Genomic DNA, 27285 nt, shown 5'->3' with positions numbered 1-27285 from the left:
TCTGACTGGAAGACCTCAAGCAGTATGGGTCAGCAGCAACACACTGAACACTGGGGCCCCCCAAGGATGTGTGCTGAGCCCCCTCCTCTTCACACTGCTGACCCACGACTGCACACCTTCACACAACTCCAACCTCTTTATTAAGTTTGTGGATGACACGACTGTGGTAGGTCTCATTAGCAACAGAGATGAGACAAACTTCAGGAGCGAGGTGAGCCGCCTGGCCGGGTGGTGCAGTGACAACAATCTCTCTCTGAATGTGGAGAGTGAAGGAGATTGTTGTTGACTTCAGGAGAGCGCACAATCAGCATGCTCCTCTAACCATCAACGGTGCGACTGTGGAGAGAGTGAGCAGCACCAAGTTCCTGGGTGTGCGCTTCTCAGAGGACCTCTCCTGGACCGACAACACTGCAGCACTGGCCAAGAAATCACAACATTTACATTTACGCATTTAGCAGATGCTTTTATCCAAAGCGACTTACATTGCATTCAGGGCAACATTTTTTTTTTATTATTTACCTAACATGTGTTCCCCTGGGTATCGAACCCACAACCTTTGCGCTGGAACACAACAGCGTCTCTACTTCCTCCGCAAACTGAGAAAAGCCAGAGCTCTGGCCCCCATCATGTGCAACTTCTACAGAGGCACCACTGAGAGCATCCTGACTAGCTGCATCACTGTGTGGTATGGCGCCTGCAACGCGTCCTGCTGGAAGACTCTTCAACGCATAGTGAGAGCAGCTGAGAAGATCATTGGTGCCTCCCTCCAGGACATGTGAACCTGTCTCACCCGTAAAGCCCTCTGCATCGCAGGTGATCCCACTCACCTGTCACACAGCTTCTTCAGTCAGCTGCCATCAGGGAGGACCAGCAGACTGAAGAACAGCTTCGTTCTTCAGGCTGTCAGGAAGCTAAACTCCCTCCTGACCTTGCCCCCCCCCACTCTTTTTCCCCAGGCACCACTGAACTCTCAACCTCAGTCTGCCCCCTCCCAGCTACCATTAACTCACTGGGACCTGCACCAGTCACTTTGTACAGCATTGGTCTGCTCACTACCTCATTCAGCAGTTAACTGACGTCATTCAACTACCTCGTCTGTCAATTTAAATAAATATCTGCTCTCTGAGATTTTTGACACTTTAATCAGACAGAATAAGCTCTTTTGCACTACAATCATTATATCTGCACTGTTTACTTCACTGGTTTGCACTCTATCTGCCATGTGTCTATCTCCCAAAATTTTGAGGAGGTACTGCCTCCCTTGCCTGCTTGGAGGAAACACGTCTGGTTAGTACATATACTGTAGGTAAACCAATCATAAGTCATTTACATATAAAAGTGTTAAAGGTATAGCAACAAAAATAGGCTACCCAATTATAATACTGAAAGTATGAAAAATGGTGTAAAACTACATGGTGCAAAAAAACCTTGACTAGTGGAACTCAGGGAGAAAAAATAAATAAATTCCTATGAAAATCGAAAATATGGCCCATTTAATCTGTTTCCAAGAAAAGCATACAGGTGCACGCATCAAATCGAGTGTATAAATATACTTCTCAGATTTGAATCTGCACATTCATGAAAACCTTTCAGATGAGAATCACTACAGAAAGCCTGCAAAAGCTTTAAGGAAAATCCTGTAAAAAGGAAGCTATTAATATCCTCCTGCCATTCCTCAGACTCATTTAGACAGCCTCATCTTCCCCATATCTGTCAAAAGTCACACAGGAGGTGTCAGTGACTCACTGATGATTTAATGAATGCAGTGCTTTTTTGGAAAATAGGCTGCCGTGTTTCAGGTTAGTTTAACACTGCTTTTGTGCCTGAAGCAAAAGTGCCTGTGTTATCAATGCTCTCTGGATTTAAACCGCTTCAAACTTTATCAGCAAATGAAGAGGAAGAAATTAGCTATGAAATGCTGGGGCTTATAGAAGTATTATGCAGTCAGAAGTAAAAAGGCTCAGTCAGCAAAAAAAACCCTGAAATATTGGCAAATAAAAATGTGAATATATGAGGGTTATTTTATAATGATCCACACTGATGAATTAAGTTATGCTGGTTTTGTGTACTGGGTATTTTACTGTTGGAATGCACTGTGACGGCATCTCTAACACAGATCTGTAAGTGCAATTTGTCTATGTGTGTAACATAGGCATTTTTACACAATTATGGCCCCCAAAGATGTAATGAAGGATTTTTATGGCTTTTCTAAAGGTGTTTGAGTGGTGGATGTCTCCAACTCTGAACTACCTTCCATCCGTCCCTAACAAGCCTCCAGATAGTCAGTGACTATTGCCTTTGTTCCATTTTCTCCCAGCCCCTCTGCTTTTTAGCAACTAATCAGCAACAAAACAGTCTCTCTCTCTTGTTCTATGTGAGAGAGGTGTGTTCCCAGAGTACTGCGGGCGTGGTAGAGTGCTTTATGATGGTAATGTATTTCCACTCAGCATTCCCATAGTTCATTTTTACGAGCAGGAGTGGGGCATTGTAAAGCAGGCAGAGATAGCGCTGTGATATATTCCTCCCTGTGTTCACAGCATGACCGCGGCTCTTGTAATTTCGGCTGCATTCTACCAAAATGAAACACACAAAGTGTGTGTGTACACACACACACACAATGTCAGAGAAATCTGCTATTTTTTTAACTAAATTTATAAACGATTCATTGAATTATTCACTCAACTGATTTTTTCAGAAAACACTTGCTGCGTTTGAAATCGCTTCCTATAACTTTATTTAGTGCACTATTTGAAGGAACAGCCATTTGTAGTGGTGTCAAAAAACATAATAAATATTATCAATTGCACTCATTCAACACCATAATGCAACTTAGTAACAAGTATGCAACCCATGTACTGTATTCAATAGCTGTTTGCTATAAAATATATATGCACTGTGTGGGCCACACAGAATGAATTCCTGCATCTCGCCAGAAAATGCCATTTACAGTTTTTTCAACACACTCACTGTATAAATTTGCATAGTCATTTTCATTCACTTCTTAAACGGTCTATGTTAAAGGATTAGTTCACCCAAAAATGAAAATTAGCCTGTGTTTTACTCACCCTCGAGGCATCCTAGGTGTATATGACTTTCTTCTTTCAGACGAATCCAATCAGAGTTATATAAAAAATTGTCCTAGCTATTCCAACCATTATTATTGCAGTCGGCGGGTGTTTCTGTTCAACAGTCCACAAGACGTCAAATAAAGCATGCACGTCCAAAATAAAACGTGCCTCCCATGGCTTCGGGGAGGTGAATAAAGGCCTCCTGTAGCGAATCAATATGTTTTTAAAGAAAAATATCCATATTTCAAATTCATATTTTAAAATAAACACTTTCTCTCACTACATCTAACTGTGGTACGCAGAAGCAGTTCCGGCAGATGACATAGGACATCAGCGTTGCGTGATTAGTGACGAACACGGAGAGAGAACAAAACAAAACTCCGGATTACGAATTATAAGCACAAAACGAGGATTTGTAAAGAAAAATGTTGGAGGATTTTGATGTAATCCAAGAGGAGACTGGTTTTCCTTTGCTAAAGTAAGGAAACTTTGCATCCTTTGCTCCTGTAAAAAAACTCGCAAGACTAGCATATCTCAAAGGCGCGTGCACGGCACATACATCCTTCGTCATCCACCAGAATGGCTTCCGCGTATGACTGATAGAAGAAGTGAGAGAAAAGTGTATGGATTAGCTACAGGAGGCCTTTATTCAGCCCCTGGAGCCATGTGAGGGATGATTTATTACGGATGCACACACTTTATTTGACGTCTTTTGGACTGTTGAACAGAAACATCCACCCACTGCAATGATAACACTTGGAATAGCCAGGGCAATTTTTAATATAACTCCGACTGGTTTTGTCTGAAAGAAGAAAGTCATATACACCTAGGATGCCTTAAGGGTGAGTAAAACAGGCTAATTTTCAGAATTTTTAATCAAAGGGTTAGTTCACCCCAAAATGAAAATTCTGTCATTAATTACTCACCTTCATGACTTTTCAAACCCGTAAGACCTTTGTTCATCTTCGGGACACAGATTAAGATATTTTTGATGGAATCTGAGAGCTGTCTGACCCTGCATGGACAGCAACGCAACTGAAATGTTCCCAAGTCCAGCAAGGAGATCTGTAAATAATCCGTGACATCAGTGGTTCATCCACAGTTATACAAAGCTACGAGAATACTTTTTGTGCGCAAAAGAACAAAAAAAAAAAAAAAACTTTTGTCTTCGCATCACCTTGGTGCCATTTTGGAGAATATCCGCTGGACGTGCTGTTCTGTGTCAGCTGTGTCACGCCGATACGCTGTTTCCGTTCAGATCAAATCAAAACAACAGGAAACAGATCCAGCGTGACGCAGCTGACACAGAACACCATAAGTCTAGCGCAGTGCTTCCCAAACCTGTCCTGGAGGCCCCCCTGCCCTGCACTTTTTGTATGTCTGATTAGGGAGACATACAAAATGTGCAGGGCAGGGGGTCCTCCAGGACAGGTTTGGGAAGCACTGGTCTAGCAGATATTCTCCAAAATGGCACCAAGGTGATGCGGAGAAGACAAATTGTTGAATAAATTCGTTATTTTTTTCTTTTGTGCACAAAAAGTATTCTCGTAGCTTCATATAATTCCAGATGAACCACTGATGTCACAGATTATTTTACAGATCTCCTTGCTATGTTTCTGGACTTGGGAACATTTCAGTTGCGTTGCTGTCTATGCAGGGTTAGACAGCTCTCAGATTCCATCAAAAATATCTTAATTTGTGTTCCGAAGATGAATGTCTTAGGGGTTTGAAACGACATGAGGGTGAGTAATTAATGACAGAATTTTCATTTTTGGGTGAACCAACCCTTTAATGGATTGTAAAGGGAATAGTGAAAACATTACAGCATTTTCAAAAACTGAACAGATTTTGAAACACTACAGTAGTTATCATATATTTCAGTCTTTCAGTAAGTTACAGGGGAAATACTGGACACCATTCACTACACGACTTAGGACCACACAGACTTTTCGATCGTTCCAAAAACAACAAGGCAGGATGCTGAAATGTGCATTGTTGCTTGGAGATGCATGATAAATGAAAACAATGTTTTAAAAAATTAACAGCTCAAAATATTGAACATGTTTGATACATATTCAAGTGTGCCATTAAAAAGTAAAAAAAAAAATTGTGAAATCTTTCAACTCAAATCTGTATTTGTTTGCAACTATTTTCGATGGCAAAGAAAAAATGCATAATTAGTAAGAGTGCTGTTTCTGTGATACTGTGCTGTCTACTGTATAAACGCCTCTGAGGTGAGAAATCTGTTAGAAGTTTTGTGTCTTTCTTATTATGCAACACTGTATGGATATTTGTTCCAGCATGGTGATGATAAAAAAACTCCCCTTTAAAGATGACAGGTGTGAAAAGGCTAAACATGATGCATATCTGTGATTTGCCTCCTGACCACATTTGTAGCATGATACTGAAAGCCTGCCATACTTTGGCACCGCATACCAACAGATATGCTGTTCACGTGTTTAGAGGTGAAAATGATTTTGTCCTCTTTTCCCATCACCTTTTCATTCTGTCTGCATAAATCATTTGTTGACTAGTTTGTCCTTTTATTCTTCATTTTTATAGATGTCTTGTTACACTACAGAAGCACAGTAACGCAATGAATCTTCTAGTATTAACCCAGCCAAAAATGAGAATTCTGTTATCATTTACTCACCCTCGTGTCCTTCCAAATCTGTCTTGTGTAGAACACACACAAAAAAATAATAATAAATTGTCACTTTTTTTCCCTCCAACTGCAATAAATAGGGACTGGGGCTCCCTGCTGAAAAAACAAACAAACAATAGAAACCCTCAAAGAATTTGTAATGGTTTAAATGGTTATATTGGGAATTTTATTGGTTTTAATAGAGACTGTAATCATCCCTGTGGGTCTCTAGAGATAATTTGTTGCCTTCTATTCATGACATGCTAAAACTGCTAAATCCTAATGGAATATGGCCCAAAACACACCACTGGACAGGGTTGCCAGATCTGTGTAACAAAAACCAGCCCAAGAGCCAATCAAAAATAGCCCATAACAAGCCCAAAGACCCTATCCAAATATTTAAACTCATTCCCATACATAAAATACATATTTTATACTGTAGTCACTGTTATGCATTGTACACAATTTCAAACTGAAAATGACTAGTAGAAATCATAAACAGTATGTGTAATGTGTTTTATTATTAGTAGAATGTAAAATATTTTAATACACACATTCTAGTGAATTACAATTTATGCAATATGTCAAACTTTAAATTGCATGAAAAAAAAAACAAGAAGCCCAATTCCACTTAAAAACCACAAATTTGGCAACAGTGCTACTGGAAACCATTAGATAATGATTTTAATGGTTAACAGTTGATGGTTTGTAAGGTTTGTAATGGTATTTGTAGTGGAAACCATTAGAAATTCTATGATGGTTTCTTCAAGCTTAAAGAAGGGCACGTCACAGAAGTATCATAAATGTGCTTCATATGACTTGTGCACTATTTTCACAGTTCTGAATTAATATGCAAGCATTGTTTGAGGAACATACTGTAACTTATTCACTGATAATATTCTCCTCCAATAAGCTGTTATATGGAAGCTTGTCTCAGGCCCTTAATAAATTCAGACGTAAGTTGCATCTCACATTTCTGACTTTTTTCTTGCAGTCTCTTAGAAAAAAAAAGTTTGAATTGTGAGATAAAAAGTTTCAATTACCTTTTTATTTATTTATTCTTTGGCAGAAACAAGCTTTCCTAGTTAATCCCTGGTGAGATGAATCAGTTTGGTCCATGAATGAATCATTCAGGCTGCTTGTGTGAACTGGATCAACTGATTCATTGACAATATCTAACTCAAAAAAGACTTGTTCATATAACGCACTAAGTAGCACTAGAACAAATTTGGACTGTTCCACACACAAAGCTTATTATAATGTTTTTGGAATAAAGCAAATGAGTTATATGGCTCTTTTTTATGATACTCTGTTGGTGTGTTCATTGTAAATGCATGGAAAAGAAAGACCAGTACAATTTCTCAAAATACTTCTTTTGTATTCCGCAGATTTACAAGGTCACACAGGTTTTGTACGACATGAGGATCAATAAATAAGTGAATTTTCATTTTAGGGTGAACTTTCCCTGCAACAATTTCTCCTCTCCACATAACAATATAGATGACTATAGATAAGTGCACAGGCCCTTCACTTTGTAAAGCCCATCTATATTCTGCATTATTATGCTATTACAGCATGACCAGAGACATGAAGCTGGCATTGATTTATCACTGCAGACATTAGACACTGAAGCTCTGAAATCATTGCTGCAGCATGTGCCTCCATCTGAAATTAAGATATAAAACACGCTGACCTACACACCCTCTCTCTCAATGACAGCGACACACACACACACACACCCATAAGTCTCCATACACATACCTGTCCAATGATACTGTTTTGCACTTTAACAATCTTGCTAATTATAATTGTTAATTCATTTTCTCACAGTGTCCCCATCAGGAGACTAATAACCTACATTTTACATAATTAGACCTTCAACCTTTTACTCGCTCCCTCGTTCCCTCCCTCTTCCTCTCCTCCTCTCCTTCCCTTCACATCACCTCCTGGACTCTGTCTCACTCCTGTTCTCTGGATGTTAGTGGGTTAGTGTTATGTCCTAACACTGCTCCTTGCACCCTTGTCCCAATATAACAGCACTGTGGCAAGACCCCTCACTGTCGCGCTTCCCTCTGGTCTTCCTCCCTCTTTTAATGTCAGTGTCTGACGGCCATCTTGTCTGCCTCCTCTCTGTCTCACATACACTGTGACCTGGTTTCAGATGCAGCTGTGAGAGCTACAGATAGCTACCTGTGTGCAGGAGCATCATGCACCTATTTGTTTTCAGGGGGCACCAGGGGCACTCCTGACTCACTTTTGTGCTCGGCAAGATAAGACAAGCAAACTTTTTGTATTTGCCAGGGATGTTAGTCTAGAGTTAGTCTTTTTTTTTCTTTTTCTTTTTCGTATAGTGTGCAAGGTGACCTATAGGTTCAGATCCTCACTCACTACTGTACGTTGTTTAACTAGAAAAATTATAAGTGAACCCTTGAGCCATTTTTATTTTAGTTTATAATAATTGATCTGTCTATCGTATATTGTTTTTACACGCAAACATTTTGGGTGACATGAACCTTGTCTATTTATTTATTTTTAAAACGATTGTGCTTTACTTTTGTTGGGGGTCAGTAAGATTTCTAAAATGTTATTGAAATAAGTCTATTATGTTCTTAAAGTCTGATAAATAAATAAATCATTCTAATATGCTGATTTGGTGATTAAGAAACATTTCTTAACATTTTCATTGTTGAAAAAGTTGTGGAGTGCAATATTTTTGTGGAAACCATGAAAAAAAAATAAGGATTCTTATATAGAGTTAAAAATAACAGAATTTAGTTGATTTGTGTGTGTGTGTGTGTGTGTGTGTGTGTGTGTGTGTGTGTGTGTGTGTGTGTGTGTGTGTGTGTGTGTGTGTGCGCGCACACGTGTGTGTGTGTGTGTGTGTGTGTATGTGTGATAAAGTGACTTTTTTGTCACTTTTGATCAACTTAATACATGCTTTCTGAAGAAAAATATTATTTTCATTAAAAGTAATAATAATAATAATTTTACTTGCCCAAAAAATGTAATGGTATATGTATGTGTGTATATATATATATTATATTTAATAAATTTTTATGGGACCTATAATTTGTGAGTGACATAAATGCAAACATTTCATATTAGAATTTATAATCATTTTCATTATTTATTTATTTATTTATTTGTGAGCCTGGCTTATAAATCTGGCAGGGTCACATGCTCAGTTTGAATGAACATGACTATTCTGCCTGCATTAACTACCATTACATGCTGTTTAATGCTTTGTATTACTCTTTTCAGGAATGCTGAACTTCCTGTCTCATTCTTAGAGTCCTTACGTATGAGCAACACGGCTGCCAAGACACCCATCTGTCCAAACACGTGTATAGAGTGAGACTGGCAGTATTACAGACTGAAGCTGATTATTGATCACTGATCAGATTTCTTTGCATTCAGCACTTGTCTGCACTGGAGGAGCTACTGGCTGACCAAGCTGCTGGCCAACATCTCCCTCTCTTTATCTCTCTCTGTCCTCTTTCCTCACCCTCCCATCATCTGTCTCTCTTTTACTCTCTAGAGAGGGGTAACCCAGATTTCAAAAATGAATTGCTGCCTATTTCTCTTCATCTACTCCTTCCTTTTCCCTCTCTCTCTCTCTCTCTCTCTCTCTCTCTCTTTCTCTGTCTCTGTCTCACTTCACTTCACCCCCTCTTTCTGTTGGTAAAAACAGAATCAATCTTGGAAAGTGAAAATTGCCTCTTTTCCTCACCCCCTCTCCCTCTATACTCTATTGGATAAAGGAATATACGGCCATACACTCCTCCTTCTTCTCTCTTTCCTGGAAAGCTGCTGTATCATCCTTCACTTCATTCTTAATTTCCTTTTTGGGCTTTGATTCTTTTTTTCAGGTGCATTTCCTCTCTTGTAGACCTTCTGTTTGGTCAAGTTGTCTCTTTTTTTCTTTTACTTTTTTATGAGCCAAGGATTGATTGCATAGAATAACAAGAGTCTTGAGAAGAAGTGAGAGGAAGAGAGGGGAGGAAGAGGAGAAACCATAAGCCACACTTACAGGTATTTGCAAATGTCTTTCTCTTTCTTTCTTTCTTTCTTTCTTTTATAAATGTAGTCTGTCATTCATTTGTGGATGTCCTTAATTCTTTGTTTCCTTTCTTCAGTCTCCAGCTCTATAGATCTGCTCTTTAATTAATGTGACGATCCTTTGTTCAGTATTGTCTCCGGTTTGATTTGATCCTGTGTGTCATCATTCATTTCAGATTTTCTTGATGCATTCTCTTTTATTAATGTGAGTCTGATCGATCCTAAAGCACTCCACTTCTGACTGACCTCAAACCAGCCAAAAACAGCAGTCAGTTTATATCACAGACGTTTAGATGTATGCCTTATTTATTGCTCTTGTCATTTTAATAATAAAAAGTATTTATAGATACAGTATTTATAGTATTACTTTAGTGATAATGTAAAATATAACACAGAACTGTATAATAATATAACTATATTTAATACATATACATTTCTATAAACACACCTAATATATATATATATATATATATATATATATATATATATATAAACACTTATTGTTTTTCTAATTTGATAAGAATTCCACAGTTGAACTCTACTGAACTGAAGCTATAAAATTACAAAAGCAATATGAAAAATTATATTATTATTTTATTTTCTATTATATATTTAATAAATTGTATAAATAAAGAATGTTGGGGACAATGAGCTTGCAGAAAATGTGGAAGAGCAGGTGGTGGGAATCTGGTTGACATGGAGAATGTAGGGTGTGTGTGTGTGTGTGTGTGTGTGTGTGTGTGTGTGTGTGTGTGTGTGTGTGTGTGTGTGTGTGTGTGTGTGTGTGTGTGTGTGTTTGAAGTAGGGCAGAAGGTACACTAATCGCTATGCGTTTTGAAGTCCCAGTGGAAGTTTCTCTTAGAGTGTGTATTAACCTCTATTTCACTCTCTGTTTCTCACCCTCCCTTTCCTCCTCCTGGGAAACTCTTCCTTTAATTTCCTCAACATCACAAACTGAACTGCCATCACATCCTTTTGAATTCCTTCCTTTATGTTCCACGTAACCTCTTATGTTTGATCTGTGTTTTACCAGACGTTTTTCTTTTCCCCGTTTATAAATAAGGTCGCTTGCATAACCTGTCCATCCCTCTCCAAGTCTTCTTCTCTGTGTCTTCTTCTCTCCAACCCAACTGGTAGCATGTCTACCCCGGTCTCTCCATCTCCATCTCTTTCTCCCCTGGCCCTGTCCTCCCCATCTCCCTCCTCCTCCCCGCTCCCCTCTCCTCTTTCTCCTCCCCCCAGGCTGCCAGTCTTCCAGAGGAAGGGAGCTCTCAAGCACAAGAGGGTCATTGAAGTGAAGGACCACCAGTTCACAGCTCGATTCTTCAAGCAGCCTACCTTCTGCAGCCACTGCACTGACTTCATCTGGTACTTCACACCTTTAACACTGTTGGCCACATCTATAACTCATAACATTATTATGCTGTAAACCGATACTTCTACCTTAACCTTTACACTGGACTGCATTTATGTATTGATTTAGTCCTAAAATCTTAATGTCCGTATCGTGATTCATAGCATAACTCACTTTCAATGATGTACTGGCCTTGTTAAGTACTTTGTAGTTTATACTGAATTGTTATAATCTGAAGCCTCTTCAAATACAGTTAGCCATAACACTACATCATTATTTATTTATTAAAAGACTACATTTTAAAGTAATGAGGATTTTTTTATTTTAAATCTTTGTTTGTACTACACTGTTTAAAAGTTTTGGGTCTGTAAGATTTTTTTAAATATTTTATAGAGCTTTTTATGCTCACCCAGACCACATTTATTTAATCAAAATGTTATGAAATATTTTTTTTTAACATTTCAAATAGCTGTTTTCTAATATAATGTGTTTTATATGTATGTAATTTATTTCTGTGATGGTAAATCTGTTTTTTCAGCATCATTACTCAAGTCTTCAGTGTCATGATCCTTCAGAAATCATTCTAATATGCTGATTTGGTTCTCTAAAAAAGTTGTGCTACTAAATATTAATGTGGATAATATGATACAATTTTTGCAGGTTTGATAGAAACATTTTTGAAATATAATTTTTGTAACAATGTAAAAAATGTTTGGCCCTTTTGATCAATTTGATTCATCAGTGCAGAATAAAAGTATTTATTTCTTTAAATATATATAACTGACCCCAAACTTTTGAATGGTGGTGTATGTACAAAAATGTAAGTGCCTTCCAATAAGACATATTTCCAAAAAAAAACATACATAAATTTAAACTTAAATAAAGCTTAATCAGGTTTATGCTTTAAAAAAACATAAGAATAAGTAATACACTTACTTATCTATAAATATTTATATAATTTACTAGAAAACAAGACTAAAGAACTCAGTTGGCATTTACACTGAGTACACTTTCGATGACATACACAGAGAGGGCAGAAGAACACTGTCCCGAACATGTGTTACATGACTACACTTGTTCTCAGTTTCCTTCGTGCCTCATAAAACTCATGCCCCGAGGGGCCTCTTAAATTATGCAGTCCTCTCTGTTTGAGCTGCCATTTAACCACAAGCTCCACAGAACCCACATAGAACTGCGGCTGGCCATATGGCCCATGCATTGTCCTCTTATAGACCTCATGTCCATCAGTACAACTCAAATAGCTTCTGATAGATGCATCTGCTTCACATTTCATCCATTCATTTCAATTCATTGAAGTTTTATTGCTATCTGTCTACTGGAGTACAGCATTTCCAAAGAATTTTTAAGTACATTTGTTTATTTTTCAGCTTTATAATGTTCACAAACTCAAAGTCTCCTAACCTACTGTATGTCAGTGGTATGAGTACCATCAAAATGTTTAAGTAGATTTTTAAGGAGAAAGACTGAAATGGAATGGCATTACTATTCCAAATACTGTAGCTGTTTTCTGTTTAAATGCAGTATGTTTTAAAGTAAAATTTATTCCTGTGATTTCAAAGCTGCTGTTAGTCCAGTCTTTAGTTTCACATTATCCTGCAGAAATTATTCTAATAATCTTGGTGCTCAAGAAACAATTCTTATTATTATCAATGTTGAAAACTAGTGCTGTCAAATGATTAATCATGATTAATCACATCTAAAATAAATTTTATGCCTGCATAATATATGTGTGTGTACTGTGTATATGTATATATAAATACACATGCATGTGTATATTTAAGAAAAATATGTTTTGTTTATATATTACATAAATTTATATATAATGTAAATATATGTAAATATTTTTAAAATATATACTGTATGTGTGTGTGTATTTATATATATATATACATTTAATAAATATGCACAGTACACACACATATATTATGCAAGCAAAAACTTTTATTTTGGATGCGATTAATCACGATTAATCATTTGACAGCACTGTTGAAAACAGTTGTGATGCTTGATATTTTTGTGGCAATCATGGTAGACTTCTAGAATTCTTAAATGCATACAAGAGTTCAAAAGAACAACATTTATTTTAAATGTAATTTTTATATATTTTTAATAAAATATAGGTGTCTTTATTGTGTTTCTCCCTCATGTGCCCTTATTTGGTCGTTCCTATTCCTGTCCTCGTTGTCTCTTAATTAGTCATTCTGTTCACCCTATGTTCCTCCCAATTGCCTCGTTGAGTCATGTATTTAGTTATAGTCTGTGCGTTCCTCTTTTTTCGGGTCTATCAGTTGTGTACGTGTGTTTTCCTTCCCTTCCAAGTGTGGATTTACCCTGTGTGTTGGTTTTAATAAATGACAGTTTTGTTTATCCATGGCTCCTTCATTCCTTCCTGCAGCGTATCGTGACAATAAGGTGAATTCAGGTCAATTTAACCATTTTTTGACATTGAGATGACTCTGTGACTGCGGACAAATTCACCCAAACTAACCCTACAGTAGAAAAATCGCTGCTGAATCCTATTCATTTGAATCCTCTTTTCCATCTCCCTGTCTCTTTGCCCATGTCCTGTCTCAACCTATATTTCTGAGTATATGTTGATGTTGATTGGCCCACAGGATGCTCTTAAAGTGTCGTATATACTGTACACTCAGATGCATTTCAGAGCAGATCATGCCCAAAGTGTTGGGTGTCAAAGTATCTTATTTTAGCACTTGAGGGATTTATGCTAAGTTATGTTTTGCATAGCAAAGATTTCATGAGCAGAGCAACCTGTTATTATGGTGAACTGAAGAGCACTTAAATTGCCCGTCGGATGAGGATTTCTGGAAATTACCTTATCTGTCACGTCCTCAGCAGCTTATGTCTTCTGTTTGCCTTCTGTGCTCTTACACATACACAACACCACAGCTCTCTATGATCTCCTCTTTTCACAAATGTATTTAATTATTCACAATATAATTAGACACATGATGTGAGTTGTTGTTAATGTTTTACAGGGGAATTGGAAAGCAAGGATTCCAGTGTCAAGGTAATAATTTTGAATGTATAACACGTTTTAAATTCACTCCAAAGATTTAGTTAACTTCAAAGGTTTTTTTTTTTTTTCATATCTTCCAGCCCATCTATAGCAGTGTTTTGTTTTTTAATGGGCCATTCATTTTATTGGCTATTTATAAAATAAGTACTGTTAATTGTTATCATGCATGAAGATCCAAGGATGTACAGTAACTACATTTTCAATATTTAAATAGGGCTAAATTTAAAGTGTAAGTCTCTTTCATTGAAAAACCCATCAATTTGAAGTGAATATTGGGGGAATGCATGCCCCCCTCAGTGTCTATAGTGGTTATGACCCTGTGAAGATCCGAAAGTGTTTTGCTGAAGCAATTCATCTTTGACGATAGGTAAGCTGAGGCAGCAATATCTGAGCAAAGCCAGTTTTTGACCCGAGTTCAATCCCAGCTTGTGGTCCTTTCTGATCCCGTTCCTCCCTCTCTCTTTCTCACTTCACTTTTTGTCTGCTCTCTGTACTGTCCTGTAATCAAAAATGCCAAAAAAGTACTATCAGTAAGCAGTGTAACATAAGCGAAGAAAAGGTGTGAATTTTTGCAGCTGACCTGATTGCATATGCATTTGTAGGAGTTTCTCATTCAGAAGCAAATTTTATGGGAGGAGAGTTTTTAAGTGAATCATGCGAGGTGATTTATTAAGGTTTCAGGGTTCCTACGTGGTTTGGAAAAGTATGGAATTTGATCTGAGTAATTTCCAGATTTAATTTTCTTAATAGAAAGATGGCAGTGATGCATAAAGGAAATAGGTTATATATACTGTATATACAGTATAAAACAATAAATTGTAATGTGTGAGCATGCAAGAAAAATTCCAATACGCATTTCTAGAACGCACAAAAAATATTATTTTTAAGAAAGTTTTTTAGGGGCTCTGTATGTTGTCACTTTGAGAAAATCAATGAATAAACCCCTGAAAAAATAAAAATATTTACTGGTGACTGTACTATACTAAATATAAAGATTAAATAATGCTTCTATATTATGTTAAGCATGGTTTGAAAATCTACTGAGACGTTTGGAAAAGTATGGCATTTTGAGATTGGAAAATGTGTAGGAATCCTGAGGTTTGTGGTAGTCAGTTTACTGGTATTTGCGCTATTATTTAACTCCCAAAAGAAGCATGTCTTCACCCATTTTGCCCCAATGTGATTATCATCAGCTCTGCTTGTTTGCGACCCTATGCTAATTTGGGCTGCTCTTGGTAGAAAACATTGATCATTATGGACATGAACTGGCTGCGTCTGTTTTCTATAATTTGAGGATTGTCAGTAGATCACCCGCAGAACTTTCCACTCTCATTGGTGGTTTTATGGGATTGCGTTCTCATGCTAATTTGACCTATTTAGTAAATCTTGCCCATAATATTTCTGATTCGATTCAGAAAAATGAGCTTTTCGTTGTAAATGAATAATCTCCTATAAGCCATTAGCATATGAAATATTAATGTAGTGTGCTTCCATTTTACTTAATAAGCCTTGATGACTTGCATTTGACAAAACAGAATTGCTTTACTAGATATGGTATATGTTTCTTTTAGTCTGCAGTTTTGTGGTGCACAAACGCTGCCATGAGTTTGTCACTTTTACTTGTCCCGGAGCCATCACTGCTCCCAAAGCAGAGGTATGTATGTACTGTGAGTGTTGTTCTCTGTTAATGTATACAGTAATCAGTAAAAAGTAATCTTTTTGCCATTTAGCATTATTATTATTATTATTATTTACATTATTTTTTGTTTCCTATCATTATTTTGCTTGATCATCATATAACTCTTCTTTTCATGCTTGATGTTCTGCTATGATCACCGCAGTTCATCTTTTATTCTACTGTATTATCCGTACCCCATCTGTCTCTCGCCTCTTCATTTTCACATTTTTGCATGGCAAGCCATTTATTTTTTGGCTGAGTAAGCCAATATGGAAGTAGGTCTCACCGTCACACTCATCTTTTCCTTCTCTTGACGAGCCTTTTATTGCTCTCTCTTGCATTCCTTCTTTAAAAGTGGAGGCTTTAAAGGAAAGAGAATATCAATTTTCTCTCTCTCTTGCACTCTCTTATTCGTGCTACACTACGATAAAATGTGCAGGGGATGTGATATGATGGTGTTACACTGCTACTCACACTCACGTAGTGCGGAGTGTAATAATACGTGTGAAAGAGAAAAGCAAGGAAGAGGCTATATCGTAACACATTTCTATTGTTCCAAATCCTAGTAAGCAGCCTATGTAGGCAGCTCTTTTCATCAAAGGCATCATGGGCTGCTTCCAAAGGCTGTTTCAAAAGGCAGACGATTTAATTTTGCTGCCTGCAGTACGAAAAGTGATGAAACATAGTTTGCATAGTTAAAAATTTATTATTTTACCCAGTATCTGTGTCTGAGCTTAATAACATGACATGACATAACATAACATAACATAACATAACATAACATAACATAACATAACATAACATAACATAACATAACATAACATAACATAATCCCCTGCCTAAACTCAGTAATGCTTGCCTGCTTATATTTATTTATTTATGCCAATTTATTTGAAATTAGGTAAAAGGCAGACTTGTAAATAAAATTGTTAAAATTATATATTATATTCTATTAAAATGTATTTTAACTTCTCATTTTTTTGTGCATATGCAGCCTTGTTAGCATTTAAATCCTGTCAGTCTTGCAGGGATTTATAAATAACTCTAAATCATAATATAATAATTTCTTAATTATTAGAATAACTTTTTAATGAATTCATCTGTGGGAGTCTCTTTATGCTTTGTATTCATTCCCAGAATGAAAACCTAATCCAAGATGCTGGATGGTATACATAATTCAATATTATTCATAAAAATGTTTATTTAAATAAAAGATTTACAGTAGGTATTTTATGCTTATTAGAATATCACACTGTTAGCTTAGCAACATGCTAATGTTAAACTCTATTGAAATAAACTCAGATTAAGTGTGTAAAGCAGTGTTTAGTGGCACATGGCATGTAGAGCATTCCAGATCAGCCACTTGTTAAGATGCTGTCTTAAAAGCCAGCTGCCTGTGTAGGCAGTGAGGCAACATACTAGTTTCTAAACAGAGCTGAAGTCTTTATTTCACCCTTAAAGACTGAGATTTTTTCATAAGCAGCTAAATAAAATGGTTGTAAAATGAGTTAAAGGGGAGTGCTTGTGTGCGGCTTTGCATGTTTGACTAGGCCGTAAGGAAGGGTAGACAATGATGCAGATGAGGCAGACAGAGAGGAAGAGAAGTGAAGAGGAAGATTGTCAGAGGATGAAGAAAAGGAGCAGGCAGCATGCAGAGAGTGAGAAAGAGGGGGAGAGAGAGAAACAGGGTGGGGTGGAGAGGGTTTAGGCATTTAGGAGGATTCAGTTTTCACAGCTGAGCTGAACTCATATATTCATCCACCATTCATCCTCAAAATAGCCCTAGCTAATTGGCTCCCAGTGAAAAAGTCACTTCAAAATGAAGCCTTTCCTCTGGACCTTTAAAGAGAGAGAGAGAGAACCAGAGGGAAAGTAGAGTATCTGTGTTTGTTTGTGCATATGCTTGCTGTGTCTGTGCATAAAGATTGTCCTATTTATAGAGCAAAGAACAGTATGAGAGGGTTTCTTATCAGACACATAATTTAAATCTCTTTTTCTTTCTCTCATGGCCTACCCGTTTCCTAGAACTGGGTGTACATGGCGTCCCTCTGTGTTAAATATGAAATCACATCAAAGTGCTTTTCCCGGCAGACTAAACAATTAAATAATTAAATGAGTACAATGTTTTTGTCTGTCCCTCTCCAGGATCTCAAGAGCAAACACAAGTTTAAAGTACATACATACTCCAGTCCAACCTTCTGTGATCACTGTGGGTCTCTGCTGTACGGCCTCATACATCAGGGCATGAAATGTGCCAGTGAGTCTATTTATATTGAGATCCCAATGAAGTTCATCCATTCTAGACTGTAGAATGGATGTGTCTCTTGCTTGTATACAATATGGCGAAGAACAACATTGAAATAGTTTAAATAGAGTTTTTATAAAAATTTTAACCCTGTTTAAATTTCTATTATATCAATTCTTAGATCTAAATTAGTATGGCATAATCATCAAGATTGCTGTCATTAAATTAACACATTTTTATGTAATTATTTGTAACTGTAGAGTAATGCTTTTCAGGCTTTTAATAGATATCTCATGCTGTATATTAGATTGAATTAATTCCCTTTAACTCTGATTTAATCCATGTAATAACAACCATGTCATCTAATATAATTTGCATGACACTTTCAGAAAATAATAAAGCAGGCGGTGGCAGCTGACAGCACTTGCTGTTTCAGTATGTTGTCTTGTATCGCACAACGTACTGCAGTGGCTGTTAACACTGTTAGATTTGTATTAGATTTAAAAGCTTTACAGTATTAAGCAGACTGCTCCTTATAATTATGGTTTTTGGAATGGAAGGAGACTATATACATTATATGTAATTTTTTTCCCTAACACTCTCTCCTTCTCTTTTATTTTTGTGGTGTGTGTGTGTGTGTGTGTTTGTGTGTCTGTGTGAGAGAGGTTGTGACATGAATGTACACAAGCGCTGTGAGAACAGCGTCCCCAGCCTGTGCGGACAGGACCACACTGAGAAAAGAGGACGGATTCGCTTGACCGTGCGTGGAGAGAAAGAGGACATATATGTCACAGGTGAATGTAACTGTAACTTTTACAAACTGATGAACACAATTTGACTCTCGGTAACACATGATTACAGGGACCAATTCTATTAACTAGTTGCTTATTAGCATGCCTGTTATTAGCATATTGGCTGTTTATTAGTACTTATAAAGCACATATTCTGCATGACCATATTCTACATCCCTACTCCTACCCAAAATCTAAACTTAACAACTACCGTAGGCTACTAATTTAGGAGTTTATTGAGGCAAAAGTCGTAGTTAATGGTTTGTTAATAGTGAGAATTGGACCTTAAAATAGAGTGTGACTGTCTTCTCAGATAGCACATTCATGAATGCAATTAACTTTAGCATCCCTTGATGTTTTTGTGGGAACGTACATGTTTTACTTGTTGTTATTTGCTACATGTTCTTATTTTTGTGCTATGCCACATAAGGGTCACCGTGATTTTGCCAAGTGAGACATGTTCCTGGATCAACATCTTTTGTTGATCCTGGATCAACATTACTGTCCAAAAATATAGACTAAACCCAATCCCCACCCCTAAACCTAATCCTACCCATATTTTATTCCTAAAATCAATGTGAAATGATAGCTGATTAACAAGGGTGTAGAACAGGGTTCCTCAATTAGTTTTTTTTTTTATTTTATTATTACAATTATTATATTATTGTTGCTTTTTTTCAAATAATCAAAAGATGGTCGCAAGATAAATATTCAGATTTTTTCCCCCAGTAGTCTGTTTTATTCAAACAATTATGAACATTTTTGCATTTAGATACAGAAGAACTTTGCCTGTTGAATATTAAAAACAAATGAACAAACAAAAAATCTGGATCTCCATGTCTGCCATGCAAATCAACTCTTCCCATCTCCAGACTGGATCTCTTGTCTCCACTTTCCCTAATTGCAGATTCAATTATTAGATCTGTGAATATAAATATTTTTATACTTCGATTTTTTTGGGGGGGATCAAACTGTAACACCGTGTGTCCCAACCAGACGTGACGCGACACAATAAAAAGTATCTTTTCCATATAATTTACGAGTGAATGTATTCCCCAAGTTTTAGTAAAAGTATTGCAAAAAAAATTCAAATCCATTATAAAAAGAAAAGAAAAGAAAACATATGTCCTTGTTTTATGTCCTATTTGTAGAAAGTGCTAAGTAATGTTTATTAAGATTCCCCTATTTATACCCCAGTGAAGAATTACTCCTTAGCTCACAGAGAGAATTTGCTGTTTAAGGAAGCCCACTGGAGATGCATTTTGAGCCGCATAGCACAGCTCAACTTTCCTCCAGCAGAGGGAAATGTGTGCATTTAGCATCATCAGTACATGAGGAAAAAGCTAATTATACACACATACAATATGCTCTATTACAATGCATTAGCTGCACTGTGTCAACCTAACTGAGCCTGTGGCTCTTAGATCAGCGGCACCACAGAGAGACTAATGAGTAGTGAGAAGACTACTAATGCTGTACAGAGAATGTGAGCATTTAAAATGAATGCATGCATGTTGTTTTAAAGGCAACCAGCAGCATGAAAGCACATTTACTGTACGAAGCATAGCAGCACAACCACCGACATATTCACTTTTTTTATTGCATGGTATAATTCAAGCTATAGTCAATACTGGTATGTATGAAAACACATAATCAGTTCTCAATCTGTAATGTATGTTTTAGTGCATGAAGCACTTAACCTGATACCTATGGATCCTAATGGCCTGTCGGACCCTTATGTGAAGCTCAAACTCATTCCTGATCCAAAAAGCCAGAGCAAACAGAAAACCAAAACCATCCGTTCTACACTCAACCCTATCTGGAACGAGAGCTTCACCTTGTGAGTCTTATTTGTGTTTCTTTGTTTGTGCATATGATGCAGAAGTTGTTGCCAGGGTGTTGCTATGGTTTTCTGAGTGGATGCTAGGTTATCTGTCTCTGTCCTCCTGTCTGTGTGTAGTTCAGTGCGCGGGAGGCAGTGGGACAGGCGTTTGTCTGTAGAGGTCTGGGACTGGGATCGGACCTCACGGAATGACTTCATGGGTGCTCTGTCGTTCGGCGTTAGTGAGATATTCAGACGTTCAGTCAGCGGCTGGTTCAAACTACTCAACCAGGATGAGGGAGAGTATTATAACATCCCTGTACCTGACCCAGACCTGCAGGTACTCGCTCATATCATCTGCACTTTTTAATGTAATTATGCTTATTTGTACTAATTCCTGCTGACTTTTTTTGTGATTTGTCACTTTTATGATCTGACCAAATTTACTAGTTTTTAAACAAAGTTTATTATTTCATTCTTGGTAACATTCTTGTTTACACCTTTGTGTGTGTGTGTGGGTGTGTGTGGGTGGGTGTGTGTCTGCATGTTTCTGTGGTTTACAAGGACACAGATTTGCATAATGACATGGGTATGACAGGTATTACAATGTGAAGGTGATTTATGTGGACAGTTTTGGTATCCCCGTAATTGAAAAGGCTTATAAATTATACAGAATGAGTTTTTTGGAAATCTAAAAATGTCAAAAGTTTTCTGTGAGGGGTAGGTTTAGGTGTAGGCTTGGTGTAGTGCTATAGAAAATATGGTTTGTCCAGTATAAAAACCATTATGCCAGTGGAGAGTCCCCTTAAACCATAAAAACCAACGTGTGTGTGGTCTGGTATTCCCTACATGTCCCCACAACTATAGTAATACCAGTACATTTTGACCTTGTAGGGACATTTTACTGCTTATAAATCATACAAAATTATATTTTTTGAACATCATACAGAAATCAAACATCACACAAAACAGAACGTGTGTGTGAAATTTGTGTATGAACCAGCTATACAGCTAATTTTTATACAAAGGTTTTAAACACTTTGTATTAACATTCTAAATGTTAACACTTATACAATTAATAAAATTTAACAACAATGAATAATACAGCATTTATGGAGGTTAATATTCATTTAATCATCCTACTAATGCATTTTTAAGATTAAATTAACAAAGATCATCTTATTAACTAGGATGAATTAACAACAAACAATAATATATTTGTAAGTTAATATCAACCTTGATTAAGAAGTACTGTAAAAATTGTTCATTGTTAGTTCATGAAAATGAAGTGAAAATTCACCCTATCTATTTTTCAAAATGCATGTTATTGATCTTTTATCAAACAATTCATCCATGCATATGTTTCTAGTTTTAGATTATTTTTGCTGTTTTTTGTCTTTATGATGATATTACAGTTAGTTGACAGAAGCGAAGTGTGTGTGTGTGGGGCGGGGAGGTCCACGAGCCGGGAACTCTGGACTGCCAGCGAGGCTATCAGTGCCGACTTGTTTCTACTTTTTTAATTATTTAATTAATTCATTAATCTTTTTTTCTGCTGCTTTTTTGGGACCTCATAATTTTTTAATCAAACTATCATAACTGGATCTTCTGGTGAAAAGACAGACTTCTCTCTGGTGATGCATACAGGACTTCTCTGATCCTCACAAACCTCACCTCTTTCTTACAATCGACTGCAAGCTCACGCCAGGCTTCAACCAATCGATACTATAGATCCAAGTTTTTGATAATCTGTATTGCTCAGAGCTACATTACAAAATTAAAAGAAAAAATACCTGTAGCTACAGTACTTCCATGAATTTGACCAAATCTAAATTGTCTTCAGCAATCGTTTTAGCAAATTTTTATTACCTACAATAAGCACTACTGTAGGGAGTGTAGTATGTAACTTTTGAGTTGCCTTTCATAAGTTGTTGTAAAAACAGAAAAGTTGTTGGCTGAAATCTTCAAGTTACTGTCCATAAAGCATCATCATTTTGCCCTTGAGCAAAGCACTTTACTCCATTTTGCTCCTGGGGAGATTATCCCTGTAATAGATGTACTGTAAGTCACTTAAGATAAAAGTGTCAACATGCAATATTCAGCCAAGAGAGGGCTGTAGAAGCCTAGGGCCATCTCAGATCCACAAATAAACACATCCAGCTAAAATCAAATGTTCTTTTTGACATCATGCAGTCACAAACAGCCACATCTACAAATTCTGTAAATGTCATCTTAGTCTGACCACATTCTTTGAGCACCATAATTGTGTCACTTTCATAGCACATCCACAGGAGGGCAGTGTATTTCTTTATTGAAACAAACTATTCTTGTGCTCTCTCTCTCCCTCTCTCTCTCTCTCTCTCTCTCTCTCTCTCTCCCTCTCACTCATCCCATCTTTCTCCTCATTTCTGAAGTACCAGATGCTGCTATCATGCCCTCTATTCCTCCTGATCCTGTTACTGTGACGACGCCTGTTCCTACTGTGACCCCTCCTGCTCTGAGTCCGACTCCCACTGCACTGCACATGGGCAAAGGCCAAGTCAGGCTGCACGATTTCAACTTCCTCATGGTTCTGGGCAAAGGGAGCTTTGGCAAGGTGCTTGAAATTACATACATTTTTCCACACACATATACACATTTAGTGGGATCCAGAAGGCCACAATGAAAATATGGGATTCAAAATCAAATTTAAACCTGAAAATAGGATTCAGGATTTTGATTTAAAATGAATAGTGTATGTTGCCACTAAAGCAAATAAACACCTAAGTCAAGTCAAGTCTGACATTTATACCCTGCTGTATGTGTAATAAATCGTTGTATTTGTCCTCCTGGTTGTCAGTGGAACAGAATCTTTAAAGGAAACTCTCTAGACTCAGACTCAGACGAAACTCCCACAGTCCGCCCACTCTGTTCACTGACCGTCTGATGCATATTGAACACCAAAATGGCAAGCGCTGATTATGATCAACAAGTTTCAGTCTGTTTGGCTGGCTTCTTCCAAGAGTAAAGATACCATTTTTTATAATTAGTCTGTCAGTAAACAAATTATGTTTACAAGGTAATGAGTTGATACAGTGATTGCTTTGAAGGACAAAATAATGAGTCTGGCAGCTTAGAGACATCAAATATATGACAAATATATAGATTAGTCCCTTTCAAGTTTAAACTAGATTAGTTACAGTGTAGTGCATTGGACTGAATTTATTAATCATCAAGGGTTGTCCATACGCTCAGCTCACACATTTGCTTTACATTTTTTTGCACTAATTAGTTTAACACCTACAAACTACTGGAGACGTCAACAATAATAGCTGGTGATGTTGACAATCTCTTGTGTCGGGGGTTAAAAGAATAGTTCACCCAAAAATGAAAATTCTGTCATCATTTACTCAAACTCAACTGGTTAAGCACTAGGACTCAGACCAAACACTAATAGGCACTACATTTGTTTTAAGGAACTTTTTGCTTACTGTTTTATGAATGCTATAAATTTGGACATGCTACTCAACTCACATACTGTATTTTATTAATGATTTTTGTCCACAAGGTGGCAACACTGGACCAAATTATTTTTTTCTAAGAAATGGCAGAAACGGAACACAAACAATAAACTACTGAAGAACGTAACAACAGTAGATGACCTTGTTGATGAGAACTTGTATGAGGGGGGTTAAGAGATACAGTATACTTGTGTCAAAGTATACTTTGGCCTTCAGCCTAAGTAGGTGAGTTTGGGACAAAACAGGCTGCAAGGCAGACCAGATTTTTATGCCGAAAGTCAGGTTACATGAGACCGCACTCACCCATCGACAAACACGTCTACTTCCATGTTCCCTGTAGATGCAGTAAGGAGTGCGAAGGGTACAATGACCTTGGAACTGAATTAGGCCCTTGTCTCATTCGTTCCTGGGCTGCTGCTGCTAATTCAGGCAGAAGGGGAAACGCTAAAGCTTTAGTCTCAGCTGCAAGAAGAGGGTGCTGATTTCCCTATCTAAAATTTGCAGCTGTGGCTCTTCCTCGCTTCCTATAGTAGAAGGCTGAAGCTCTGACTCGAGGCCCAGTGAGATGCAGACCTTATTCACCTTGAAATACCTGGAGCTATGTAGGCACACAGTCATTTGGGTGTTCGGCCAGTATTGTTATGTGATAAATAAAGCAGAATTTGTGATACGCGTAAGAAACTCCTGGTGATTGCAAATCCAAGAGCAGCCATGGGATTGTTGGAATATTTCAGAACGAATGCCTTGTTTTGGTCAAACAAAACGTTCAGTCCTTCTGTCTGTGCTGAGCAGAATCTAAATGCTGTTGTCGTGTGTCAGCGCAGAGCACACAAGTGAAGGACTCTGAGCTGTTTGATCCCTGAGGAGGAATGATATGGGTGTGTGTGTGTGTGTGCATTTTGCACTCTCTTGTTTGAGCGTGTGGAGGAATGTTTGTTTCCTTTGTGGTTGTGTTCATGTACAGTATATAAAATCATTTTAAAGTAGATGTTGTGTGTGCACGAGCATATCTGGTGTGCATAGGCATGTGCGCACACTTGTGTGTGTGTGTGTGTGTGTCCTCACAAGATATTTGGTTATATAAGAGGCCAGGGTTATACTCAGTAGACAGCACATCCTCCAGGGCATAGAACCGTGCTAAAGAAAGGATAGAAACGAGGGAAGAGATTAAAGAGAAGAGCAGAGGAGAGAGACCTGGGACCCAGAGATAGAAAAATGACACAAAGCAGAAAAAAAAACAGGAAGAGAACAGGATCACACGAGTAAATGAAATGAAAGAATTTCTGTTCATTTTTTTGTTTGATTTGAGGTAATGTTCCCTTATGAATGTTAAACTGGTTTTGAATTATGTTTTCTGCTCTTGCTTTGTGTATGCACAGTCGAGTCGCTGCTGTAGGGATGTGAGCAGAAGATGATGAACTCTTAATTATTAATGTTCAAGAAGTGTTAGCGCAAGGTTTCCTTGTCATCCCGCAGGTCCTGCTGGCAGAGGAGAGGGGCAGTGAGCGGTTGTTTGCGGTGAAGGTGTTGAAGAAGGACGTGTTGTTTCAGGATGAGGACACAGAGAGCGCTATGGTGGAGAGAAGAGTGCTGGGCCTTGTGGGGCGACCTCACTTCCTGACCTGCCTCTACTGCGCCTTTCAAACCGAGGTCTGTGTGTTCATCGATGTGACTGAGAGTGTGTAAACGGTTAATGATTAAAAGAGAGTGAGAGCCTAGGGACAAGGTTTGTACATGCATATGCACATTTGCAAATTATGAAATATATATGGGCTGAAATGTCATTCGGCCCTAAGTGATGGAACAGATGCACTCTTCACCTTCAGGGCCATTTTTAAATCACTTTTCTGACCTCACACAGCTGGAACACGAGTACTGACATTTTGTGGGTCCTGCATGTCCACATGTGGTCTCCCAGGGCAGAAACTGGATATTTTTAAAGCTGCAGTCCGTAAGTTTTGCCTCTTTGTCGACATCTCGGTTTGAAAACCTGGAATTGCAGCTGTGGGCAGAATTATCTTCCTTCAGTGGGTTGTGCGCCGACACGGCTCCAGTGCAGATGTAACTAATGTTTTGAGGAGTATGTGTAGCAGTCAGTCACCGCACCAGTGTGGATATTCACTGTACTTCAGAATCACAGATTCTAGCTTATGTCTTGGAATACTGTATATGACCCAAGTAATCTCTCATTTTCAACGTATATTGTAATCTGAACAAGTATGTAACAAGTCTGCCATGTTTGTTCTGACCAACTGAGGAAAAAAGCATTACAATAAATTGCGCTACCAATGGTGATTAAATCAAAATGAGCTCATATCACATCAAACCGTGCAAATTATTATTATTATTATACTTTATTCTCAAATTGTTAATGTTAACAACCTCAGCATTACGTGACTATGTGAATATAGTGTGTATAAGCGAGTAATTTTCAATTTTTGTACAGTCTAATCTCTAATTGTCATTCCATTTGAATTTCATATAAAGAAATTCTTTCAACCCAAAAAGCAAATTATGCTCCCTTCGAATTGGTTGTCTTGAAAAAATACAGATCTTGTGTAATCCCAGGCAATCTGTAATCAGAAGCACATTTAAAACTGGAATATAATTTAATTTCATTCACATGTGTTTCATAAACACATAATCCTTTCTGGATTACAATCCTGCATCAAAATTATACATTTAATTATTCAATCTGCTGTGAGAAAAGGCTATAAACGATCCGCCACCTGCAGGATCCTCACATGCGATAGCCTAGTAGCCGGGACAACTTCTTTAAGTTTACGGACATGATGTAATGATGCAGCAGCATGCTCGAATTTCCCACGAAAACCTACCCGTACCACTCAAATTAGAAAACATTATTATAAGATAACCTTTGTGAATCGGGCTAAAGTAAGGTGATAGTTTTGAACACTGGCTGGTTATGTACTTGATCAAATATTGATTTCGGATGCTTTTTAACCAAAAAAGTTACTGACTGCAGCTTTAAATATGAACACAGTAATTTTTTGTTTTTGTTGTGTTGGTTGATAGTATACTGACACCTAGTGGCGTGGATGCAGC

At 37.5% G+C, this 27285-nt stretch overlaps 1 protein-coding gene across 1 annotated transcript in view; it reads left to right on the top strand.

Moving 5' to 3' along the window:
• Positions 1 to 8787: 8787 nt before the first annotated feature.
• LOC109063617 (protein kinase C gamma type-like) overlaps positions 8788 to 27285 on the top strand; it is a 28460-nt gene continuing 9962 nt past the window's right edge. The window contains exons 1-10 of the mRNA XM_042740648.1: positions 8788 to 9744; positions 10805 to 11139; positions 14143 to 14174; positions 15755 to 15837; positions 18007 to 18118; positions 18772 to 18900; positions 20581 to 20737; positions 20858 to 21059; positions 23133 to 23315; positions 25696 to 25869. Coding sequence (XP_042596582.1) covers positions 10910 to 11139; positions 14143 to 14174; positions 15755 to 15837; positions 18007 to 18118; positions 18772 to 18900; positions 20581 to 20737; positions 20858 to 21059; positions 23133 to 23315; positions 25696 to 25869 — 1302 coding nt within the window. The 5' untranslated portion in view covers positions 8788 to 9744; positions 10805 to 10909. The remainder of the gene's footprint in view (positions 9745 to 10804; positions 11140 to 14142; positions 14175 to 15754; positions 15838 to 18006; positions 18119 to 18771; positions 18901 to 20580; positions 20738 to 20857; positions 21060 to 23132; positions 23316 to 25695; positions 25870 to 27285) is intronic.

Source organism: Cyprinus carpio, chromosome B16, assembly GCF_018340385.1.
Source record: "Cyprinus carpio isolate SPL01 chromosome B16, ASM1834038v1, whole genome shotgun sequence".
In the NCBI taxonomy this organism is placed as follows: Eukaryota; Metazoa; Chordata; class Actinopteri; order Cypriniformes; family Cyprinidae; genus Cyprinus; species Cyprinus carpio.
Note: the sequence above shows the minus strand (reverse complement) of the source record. Positions and strands in the feature narration are given on the sequence as shown.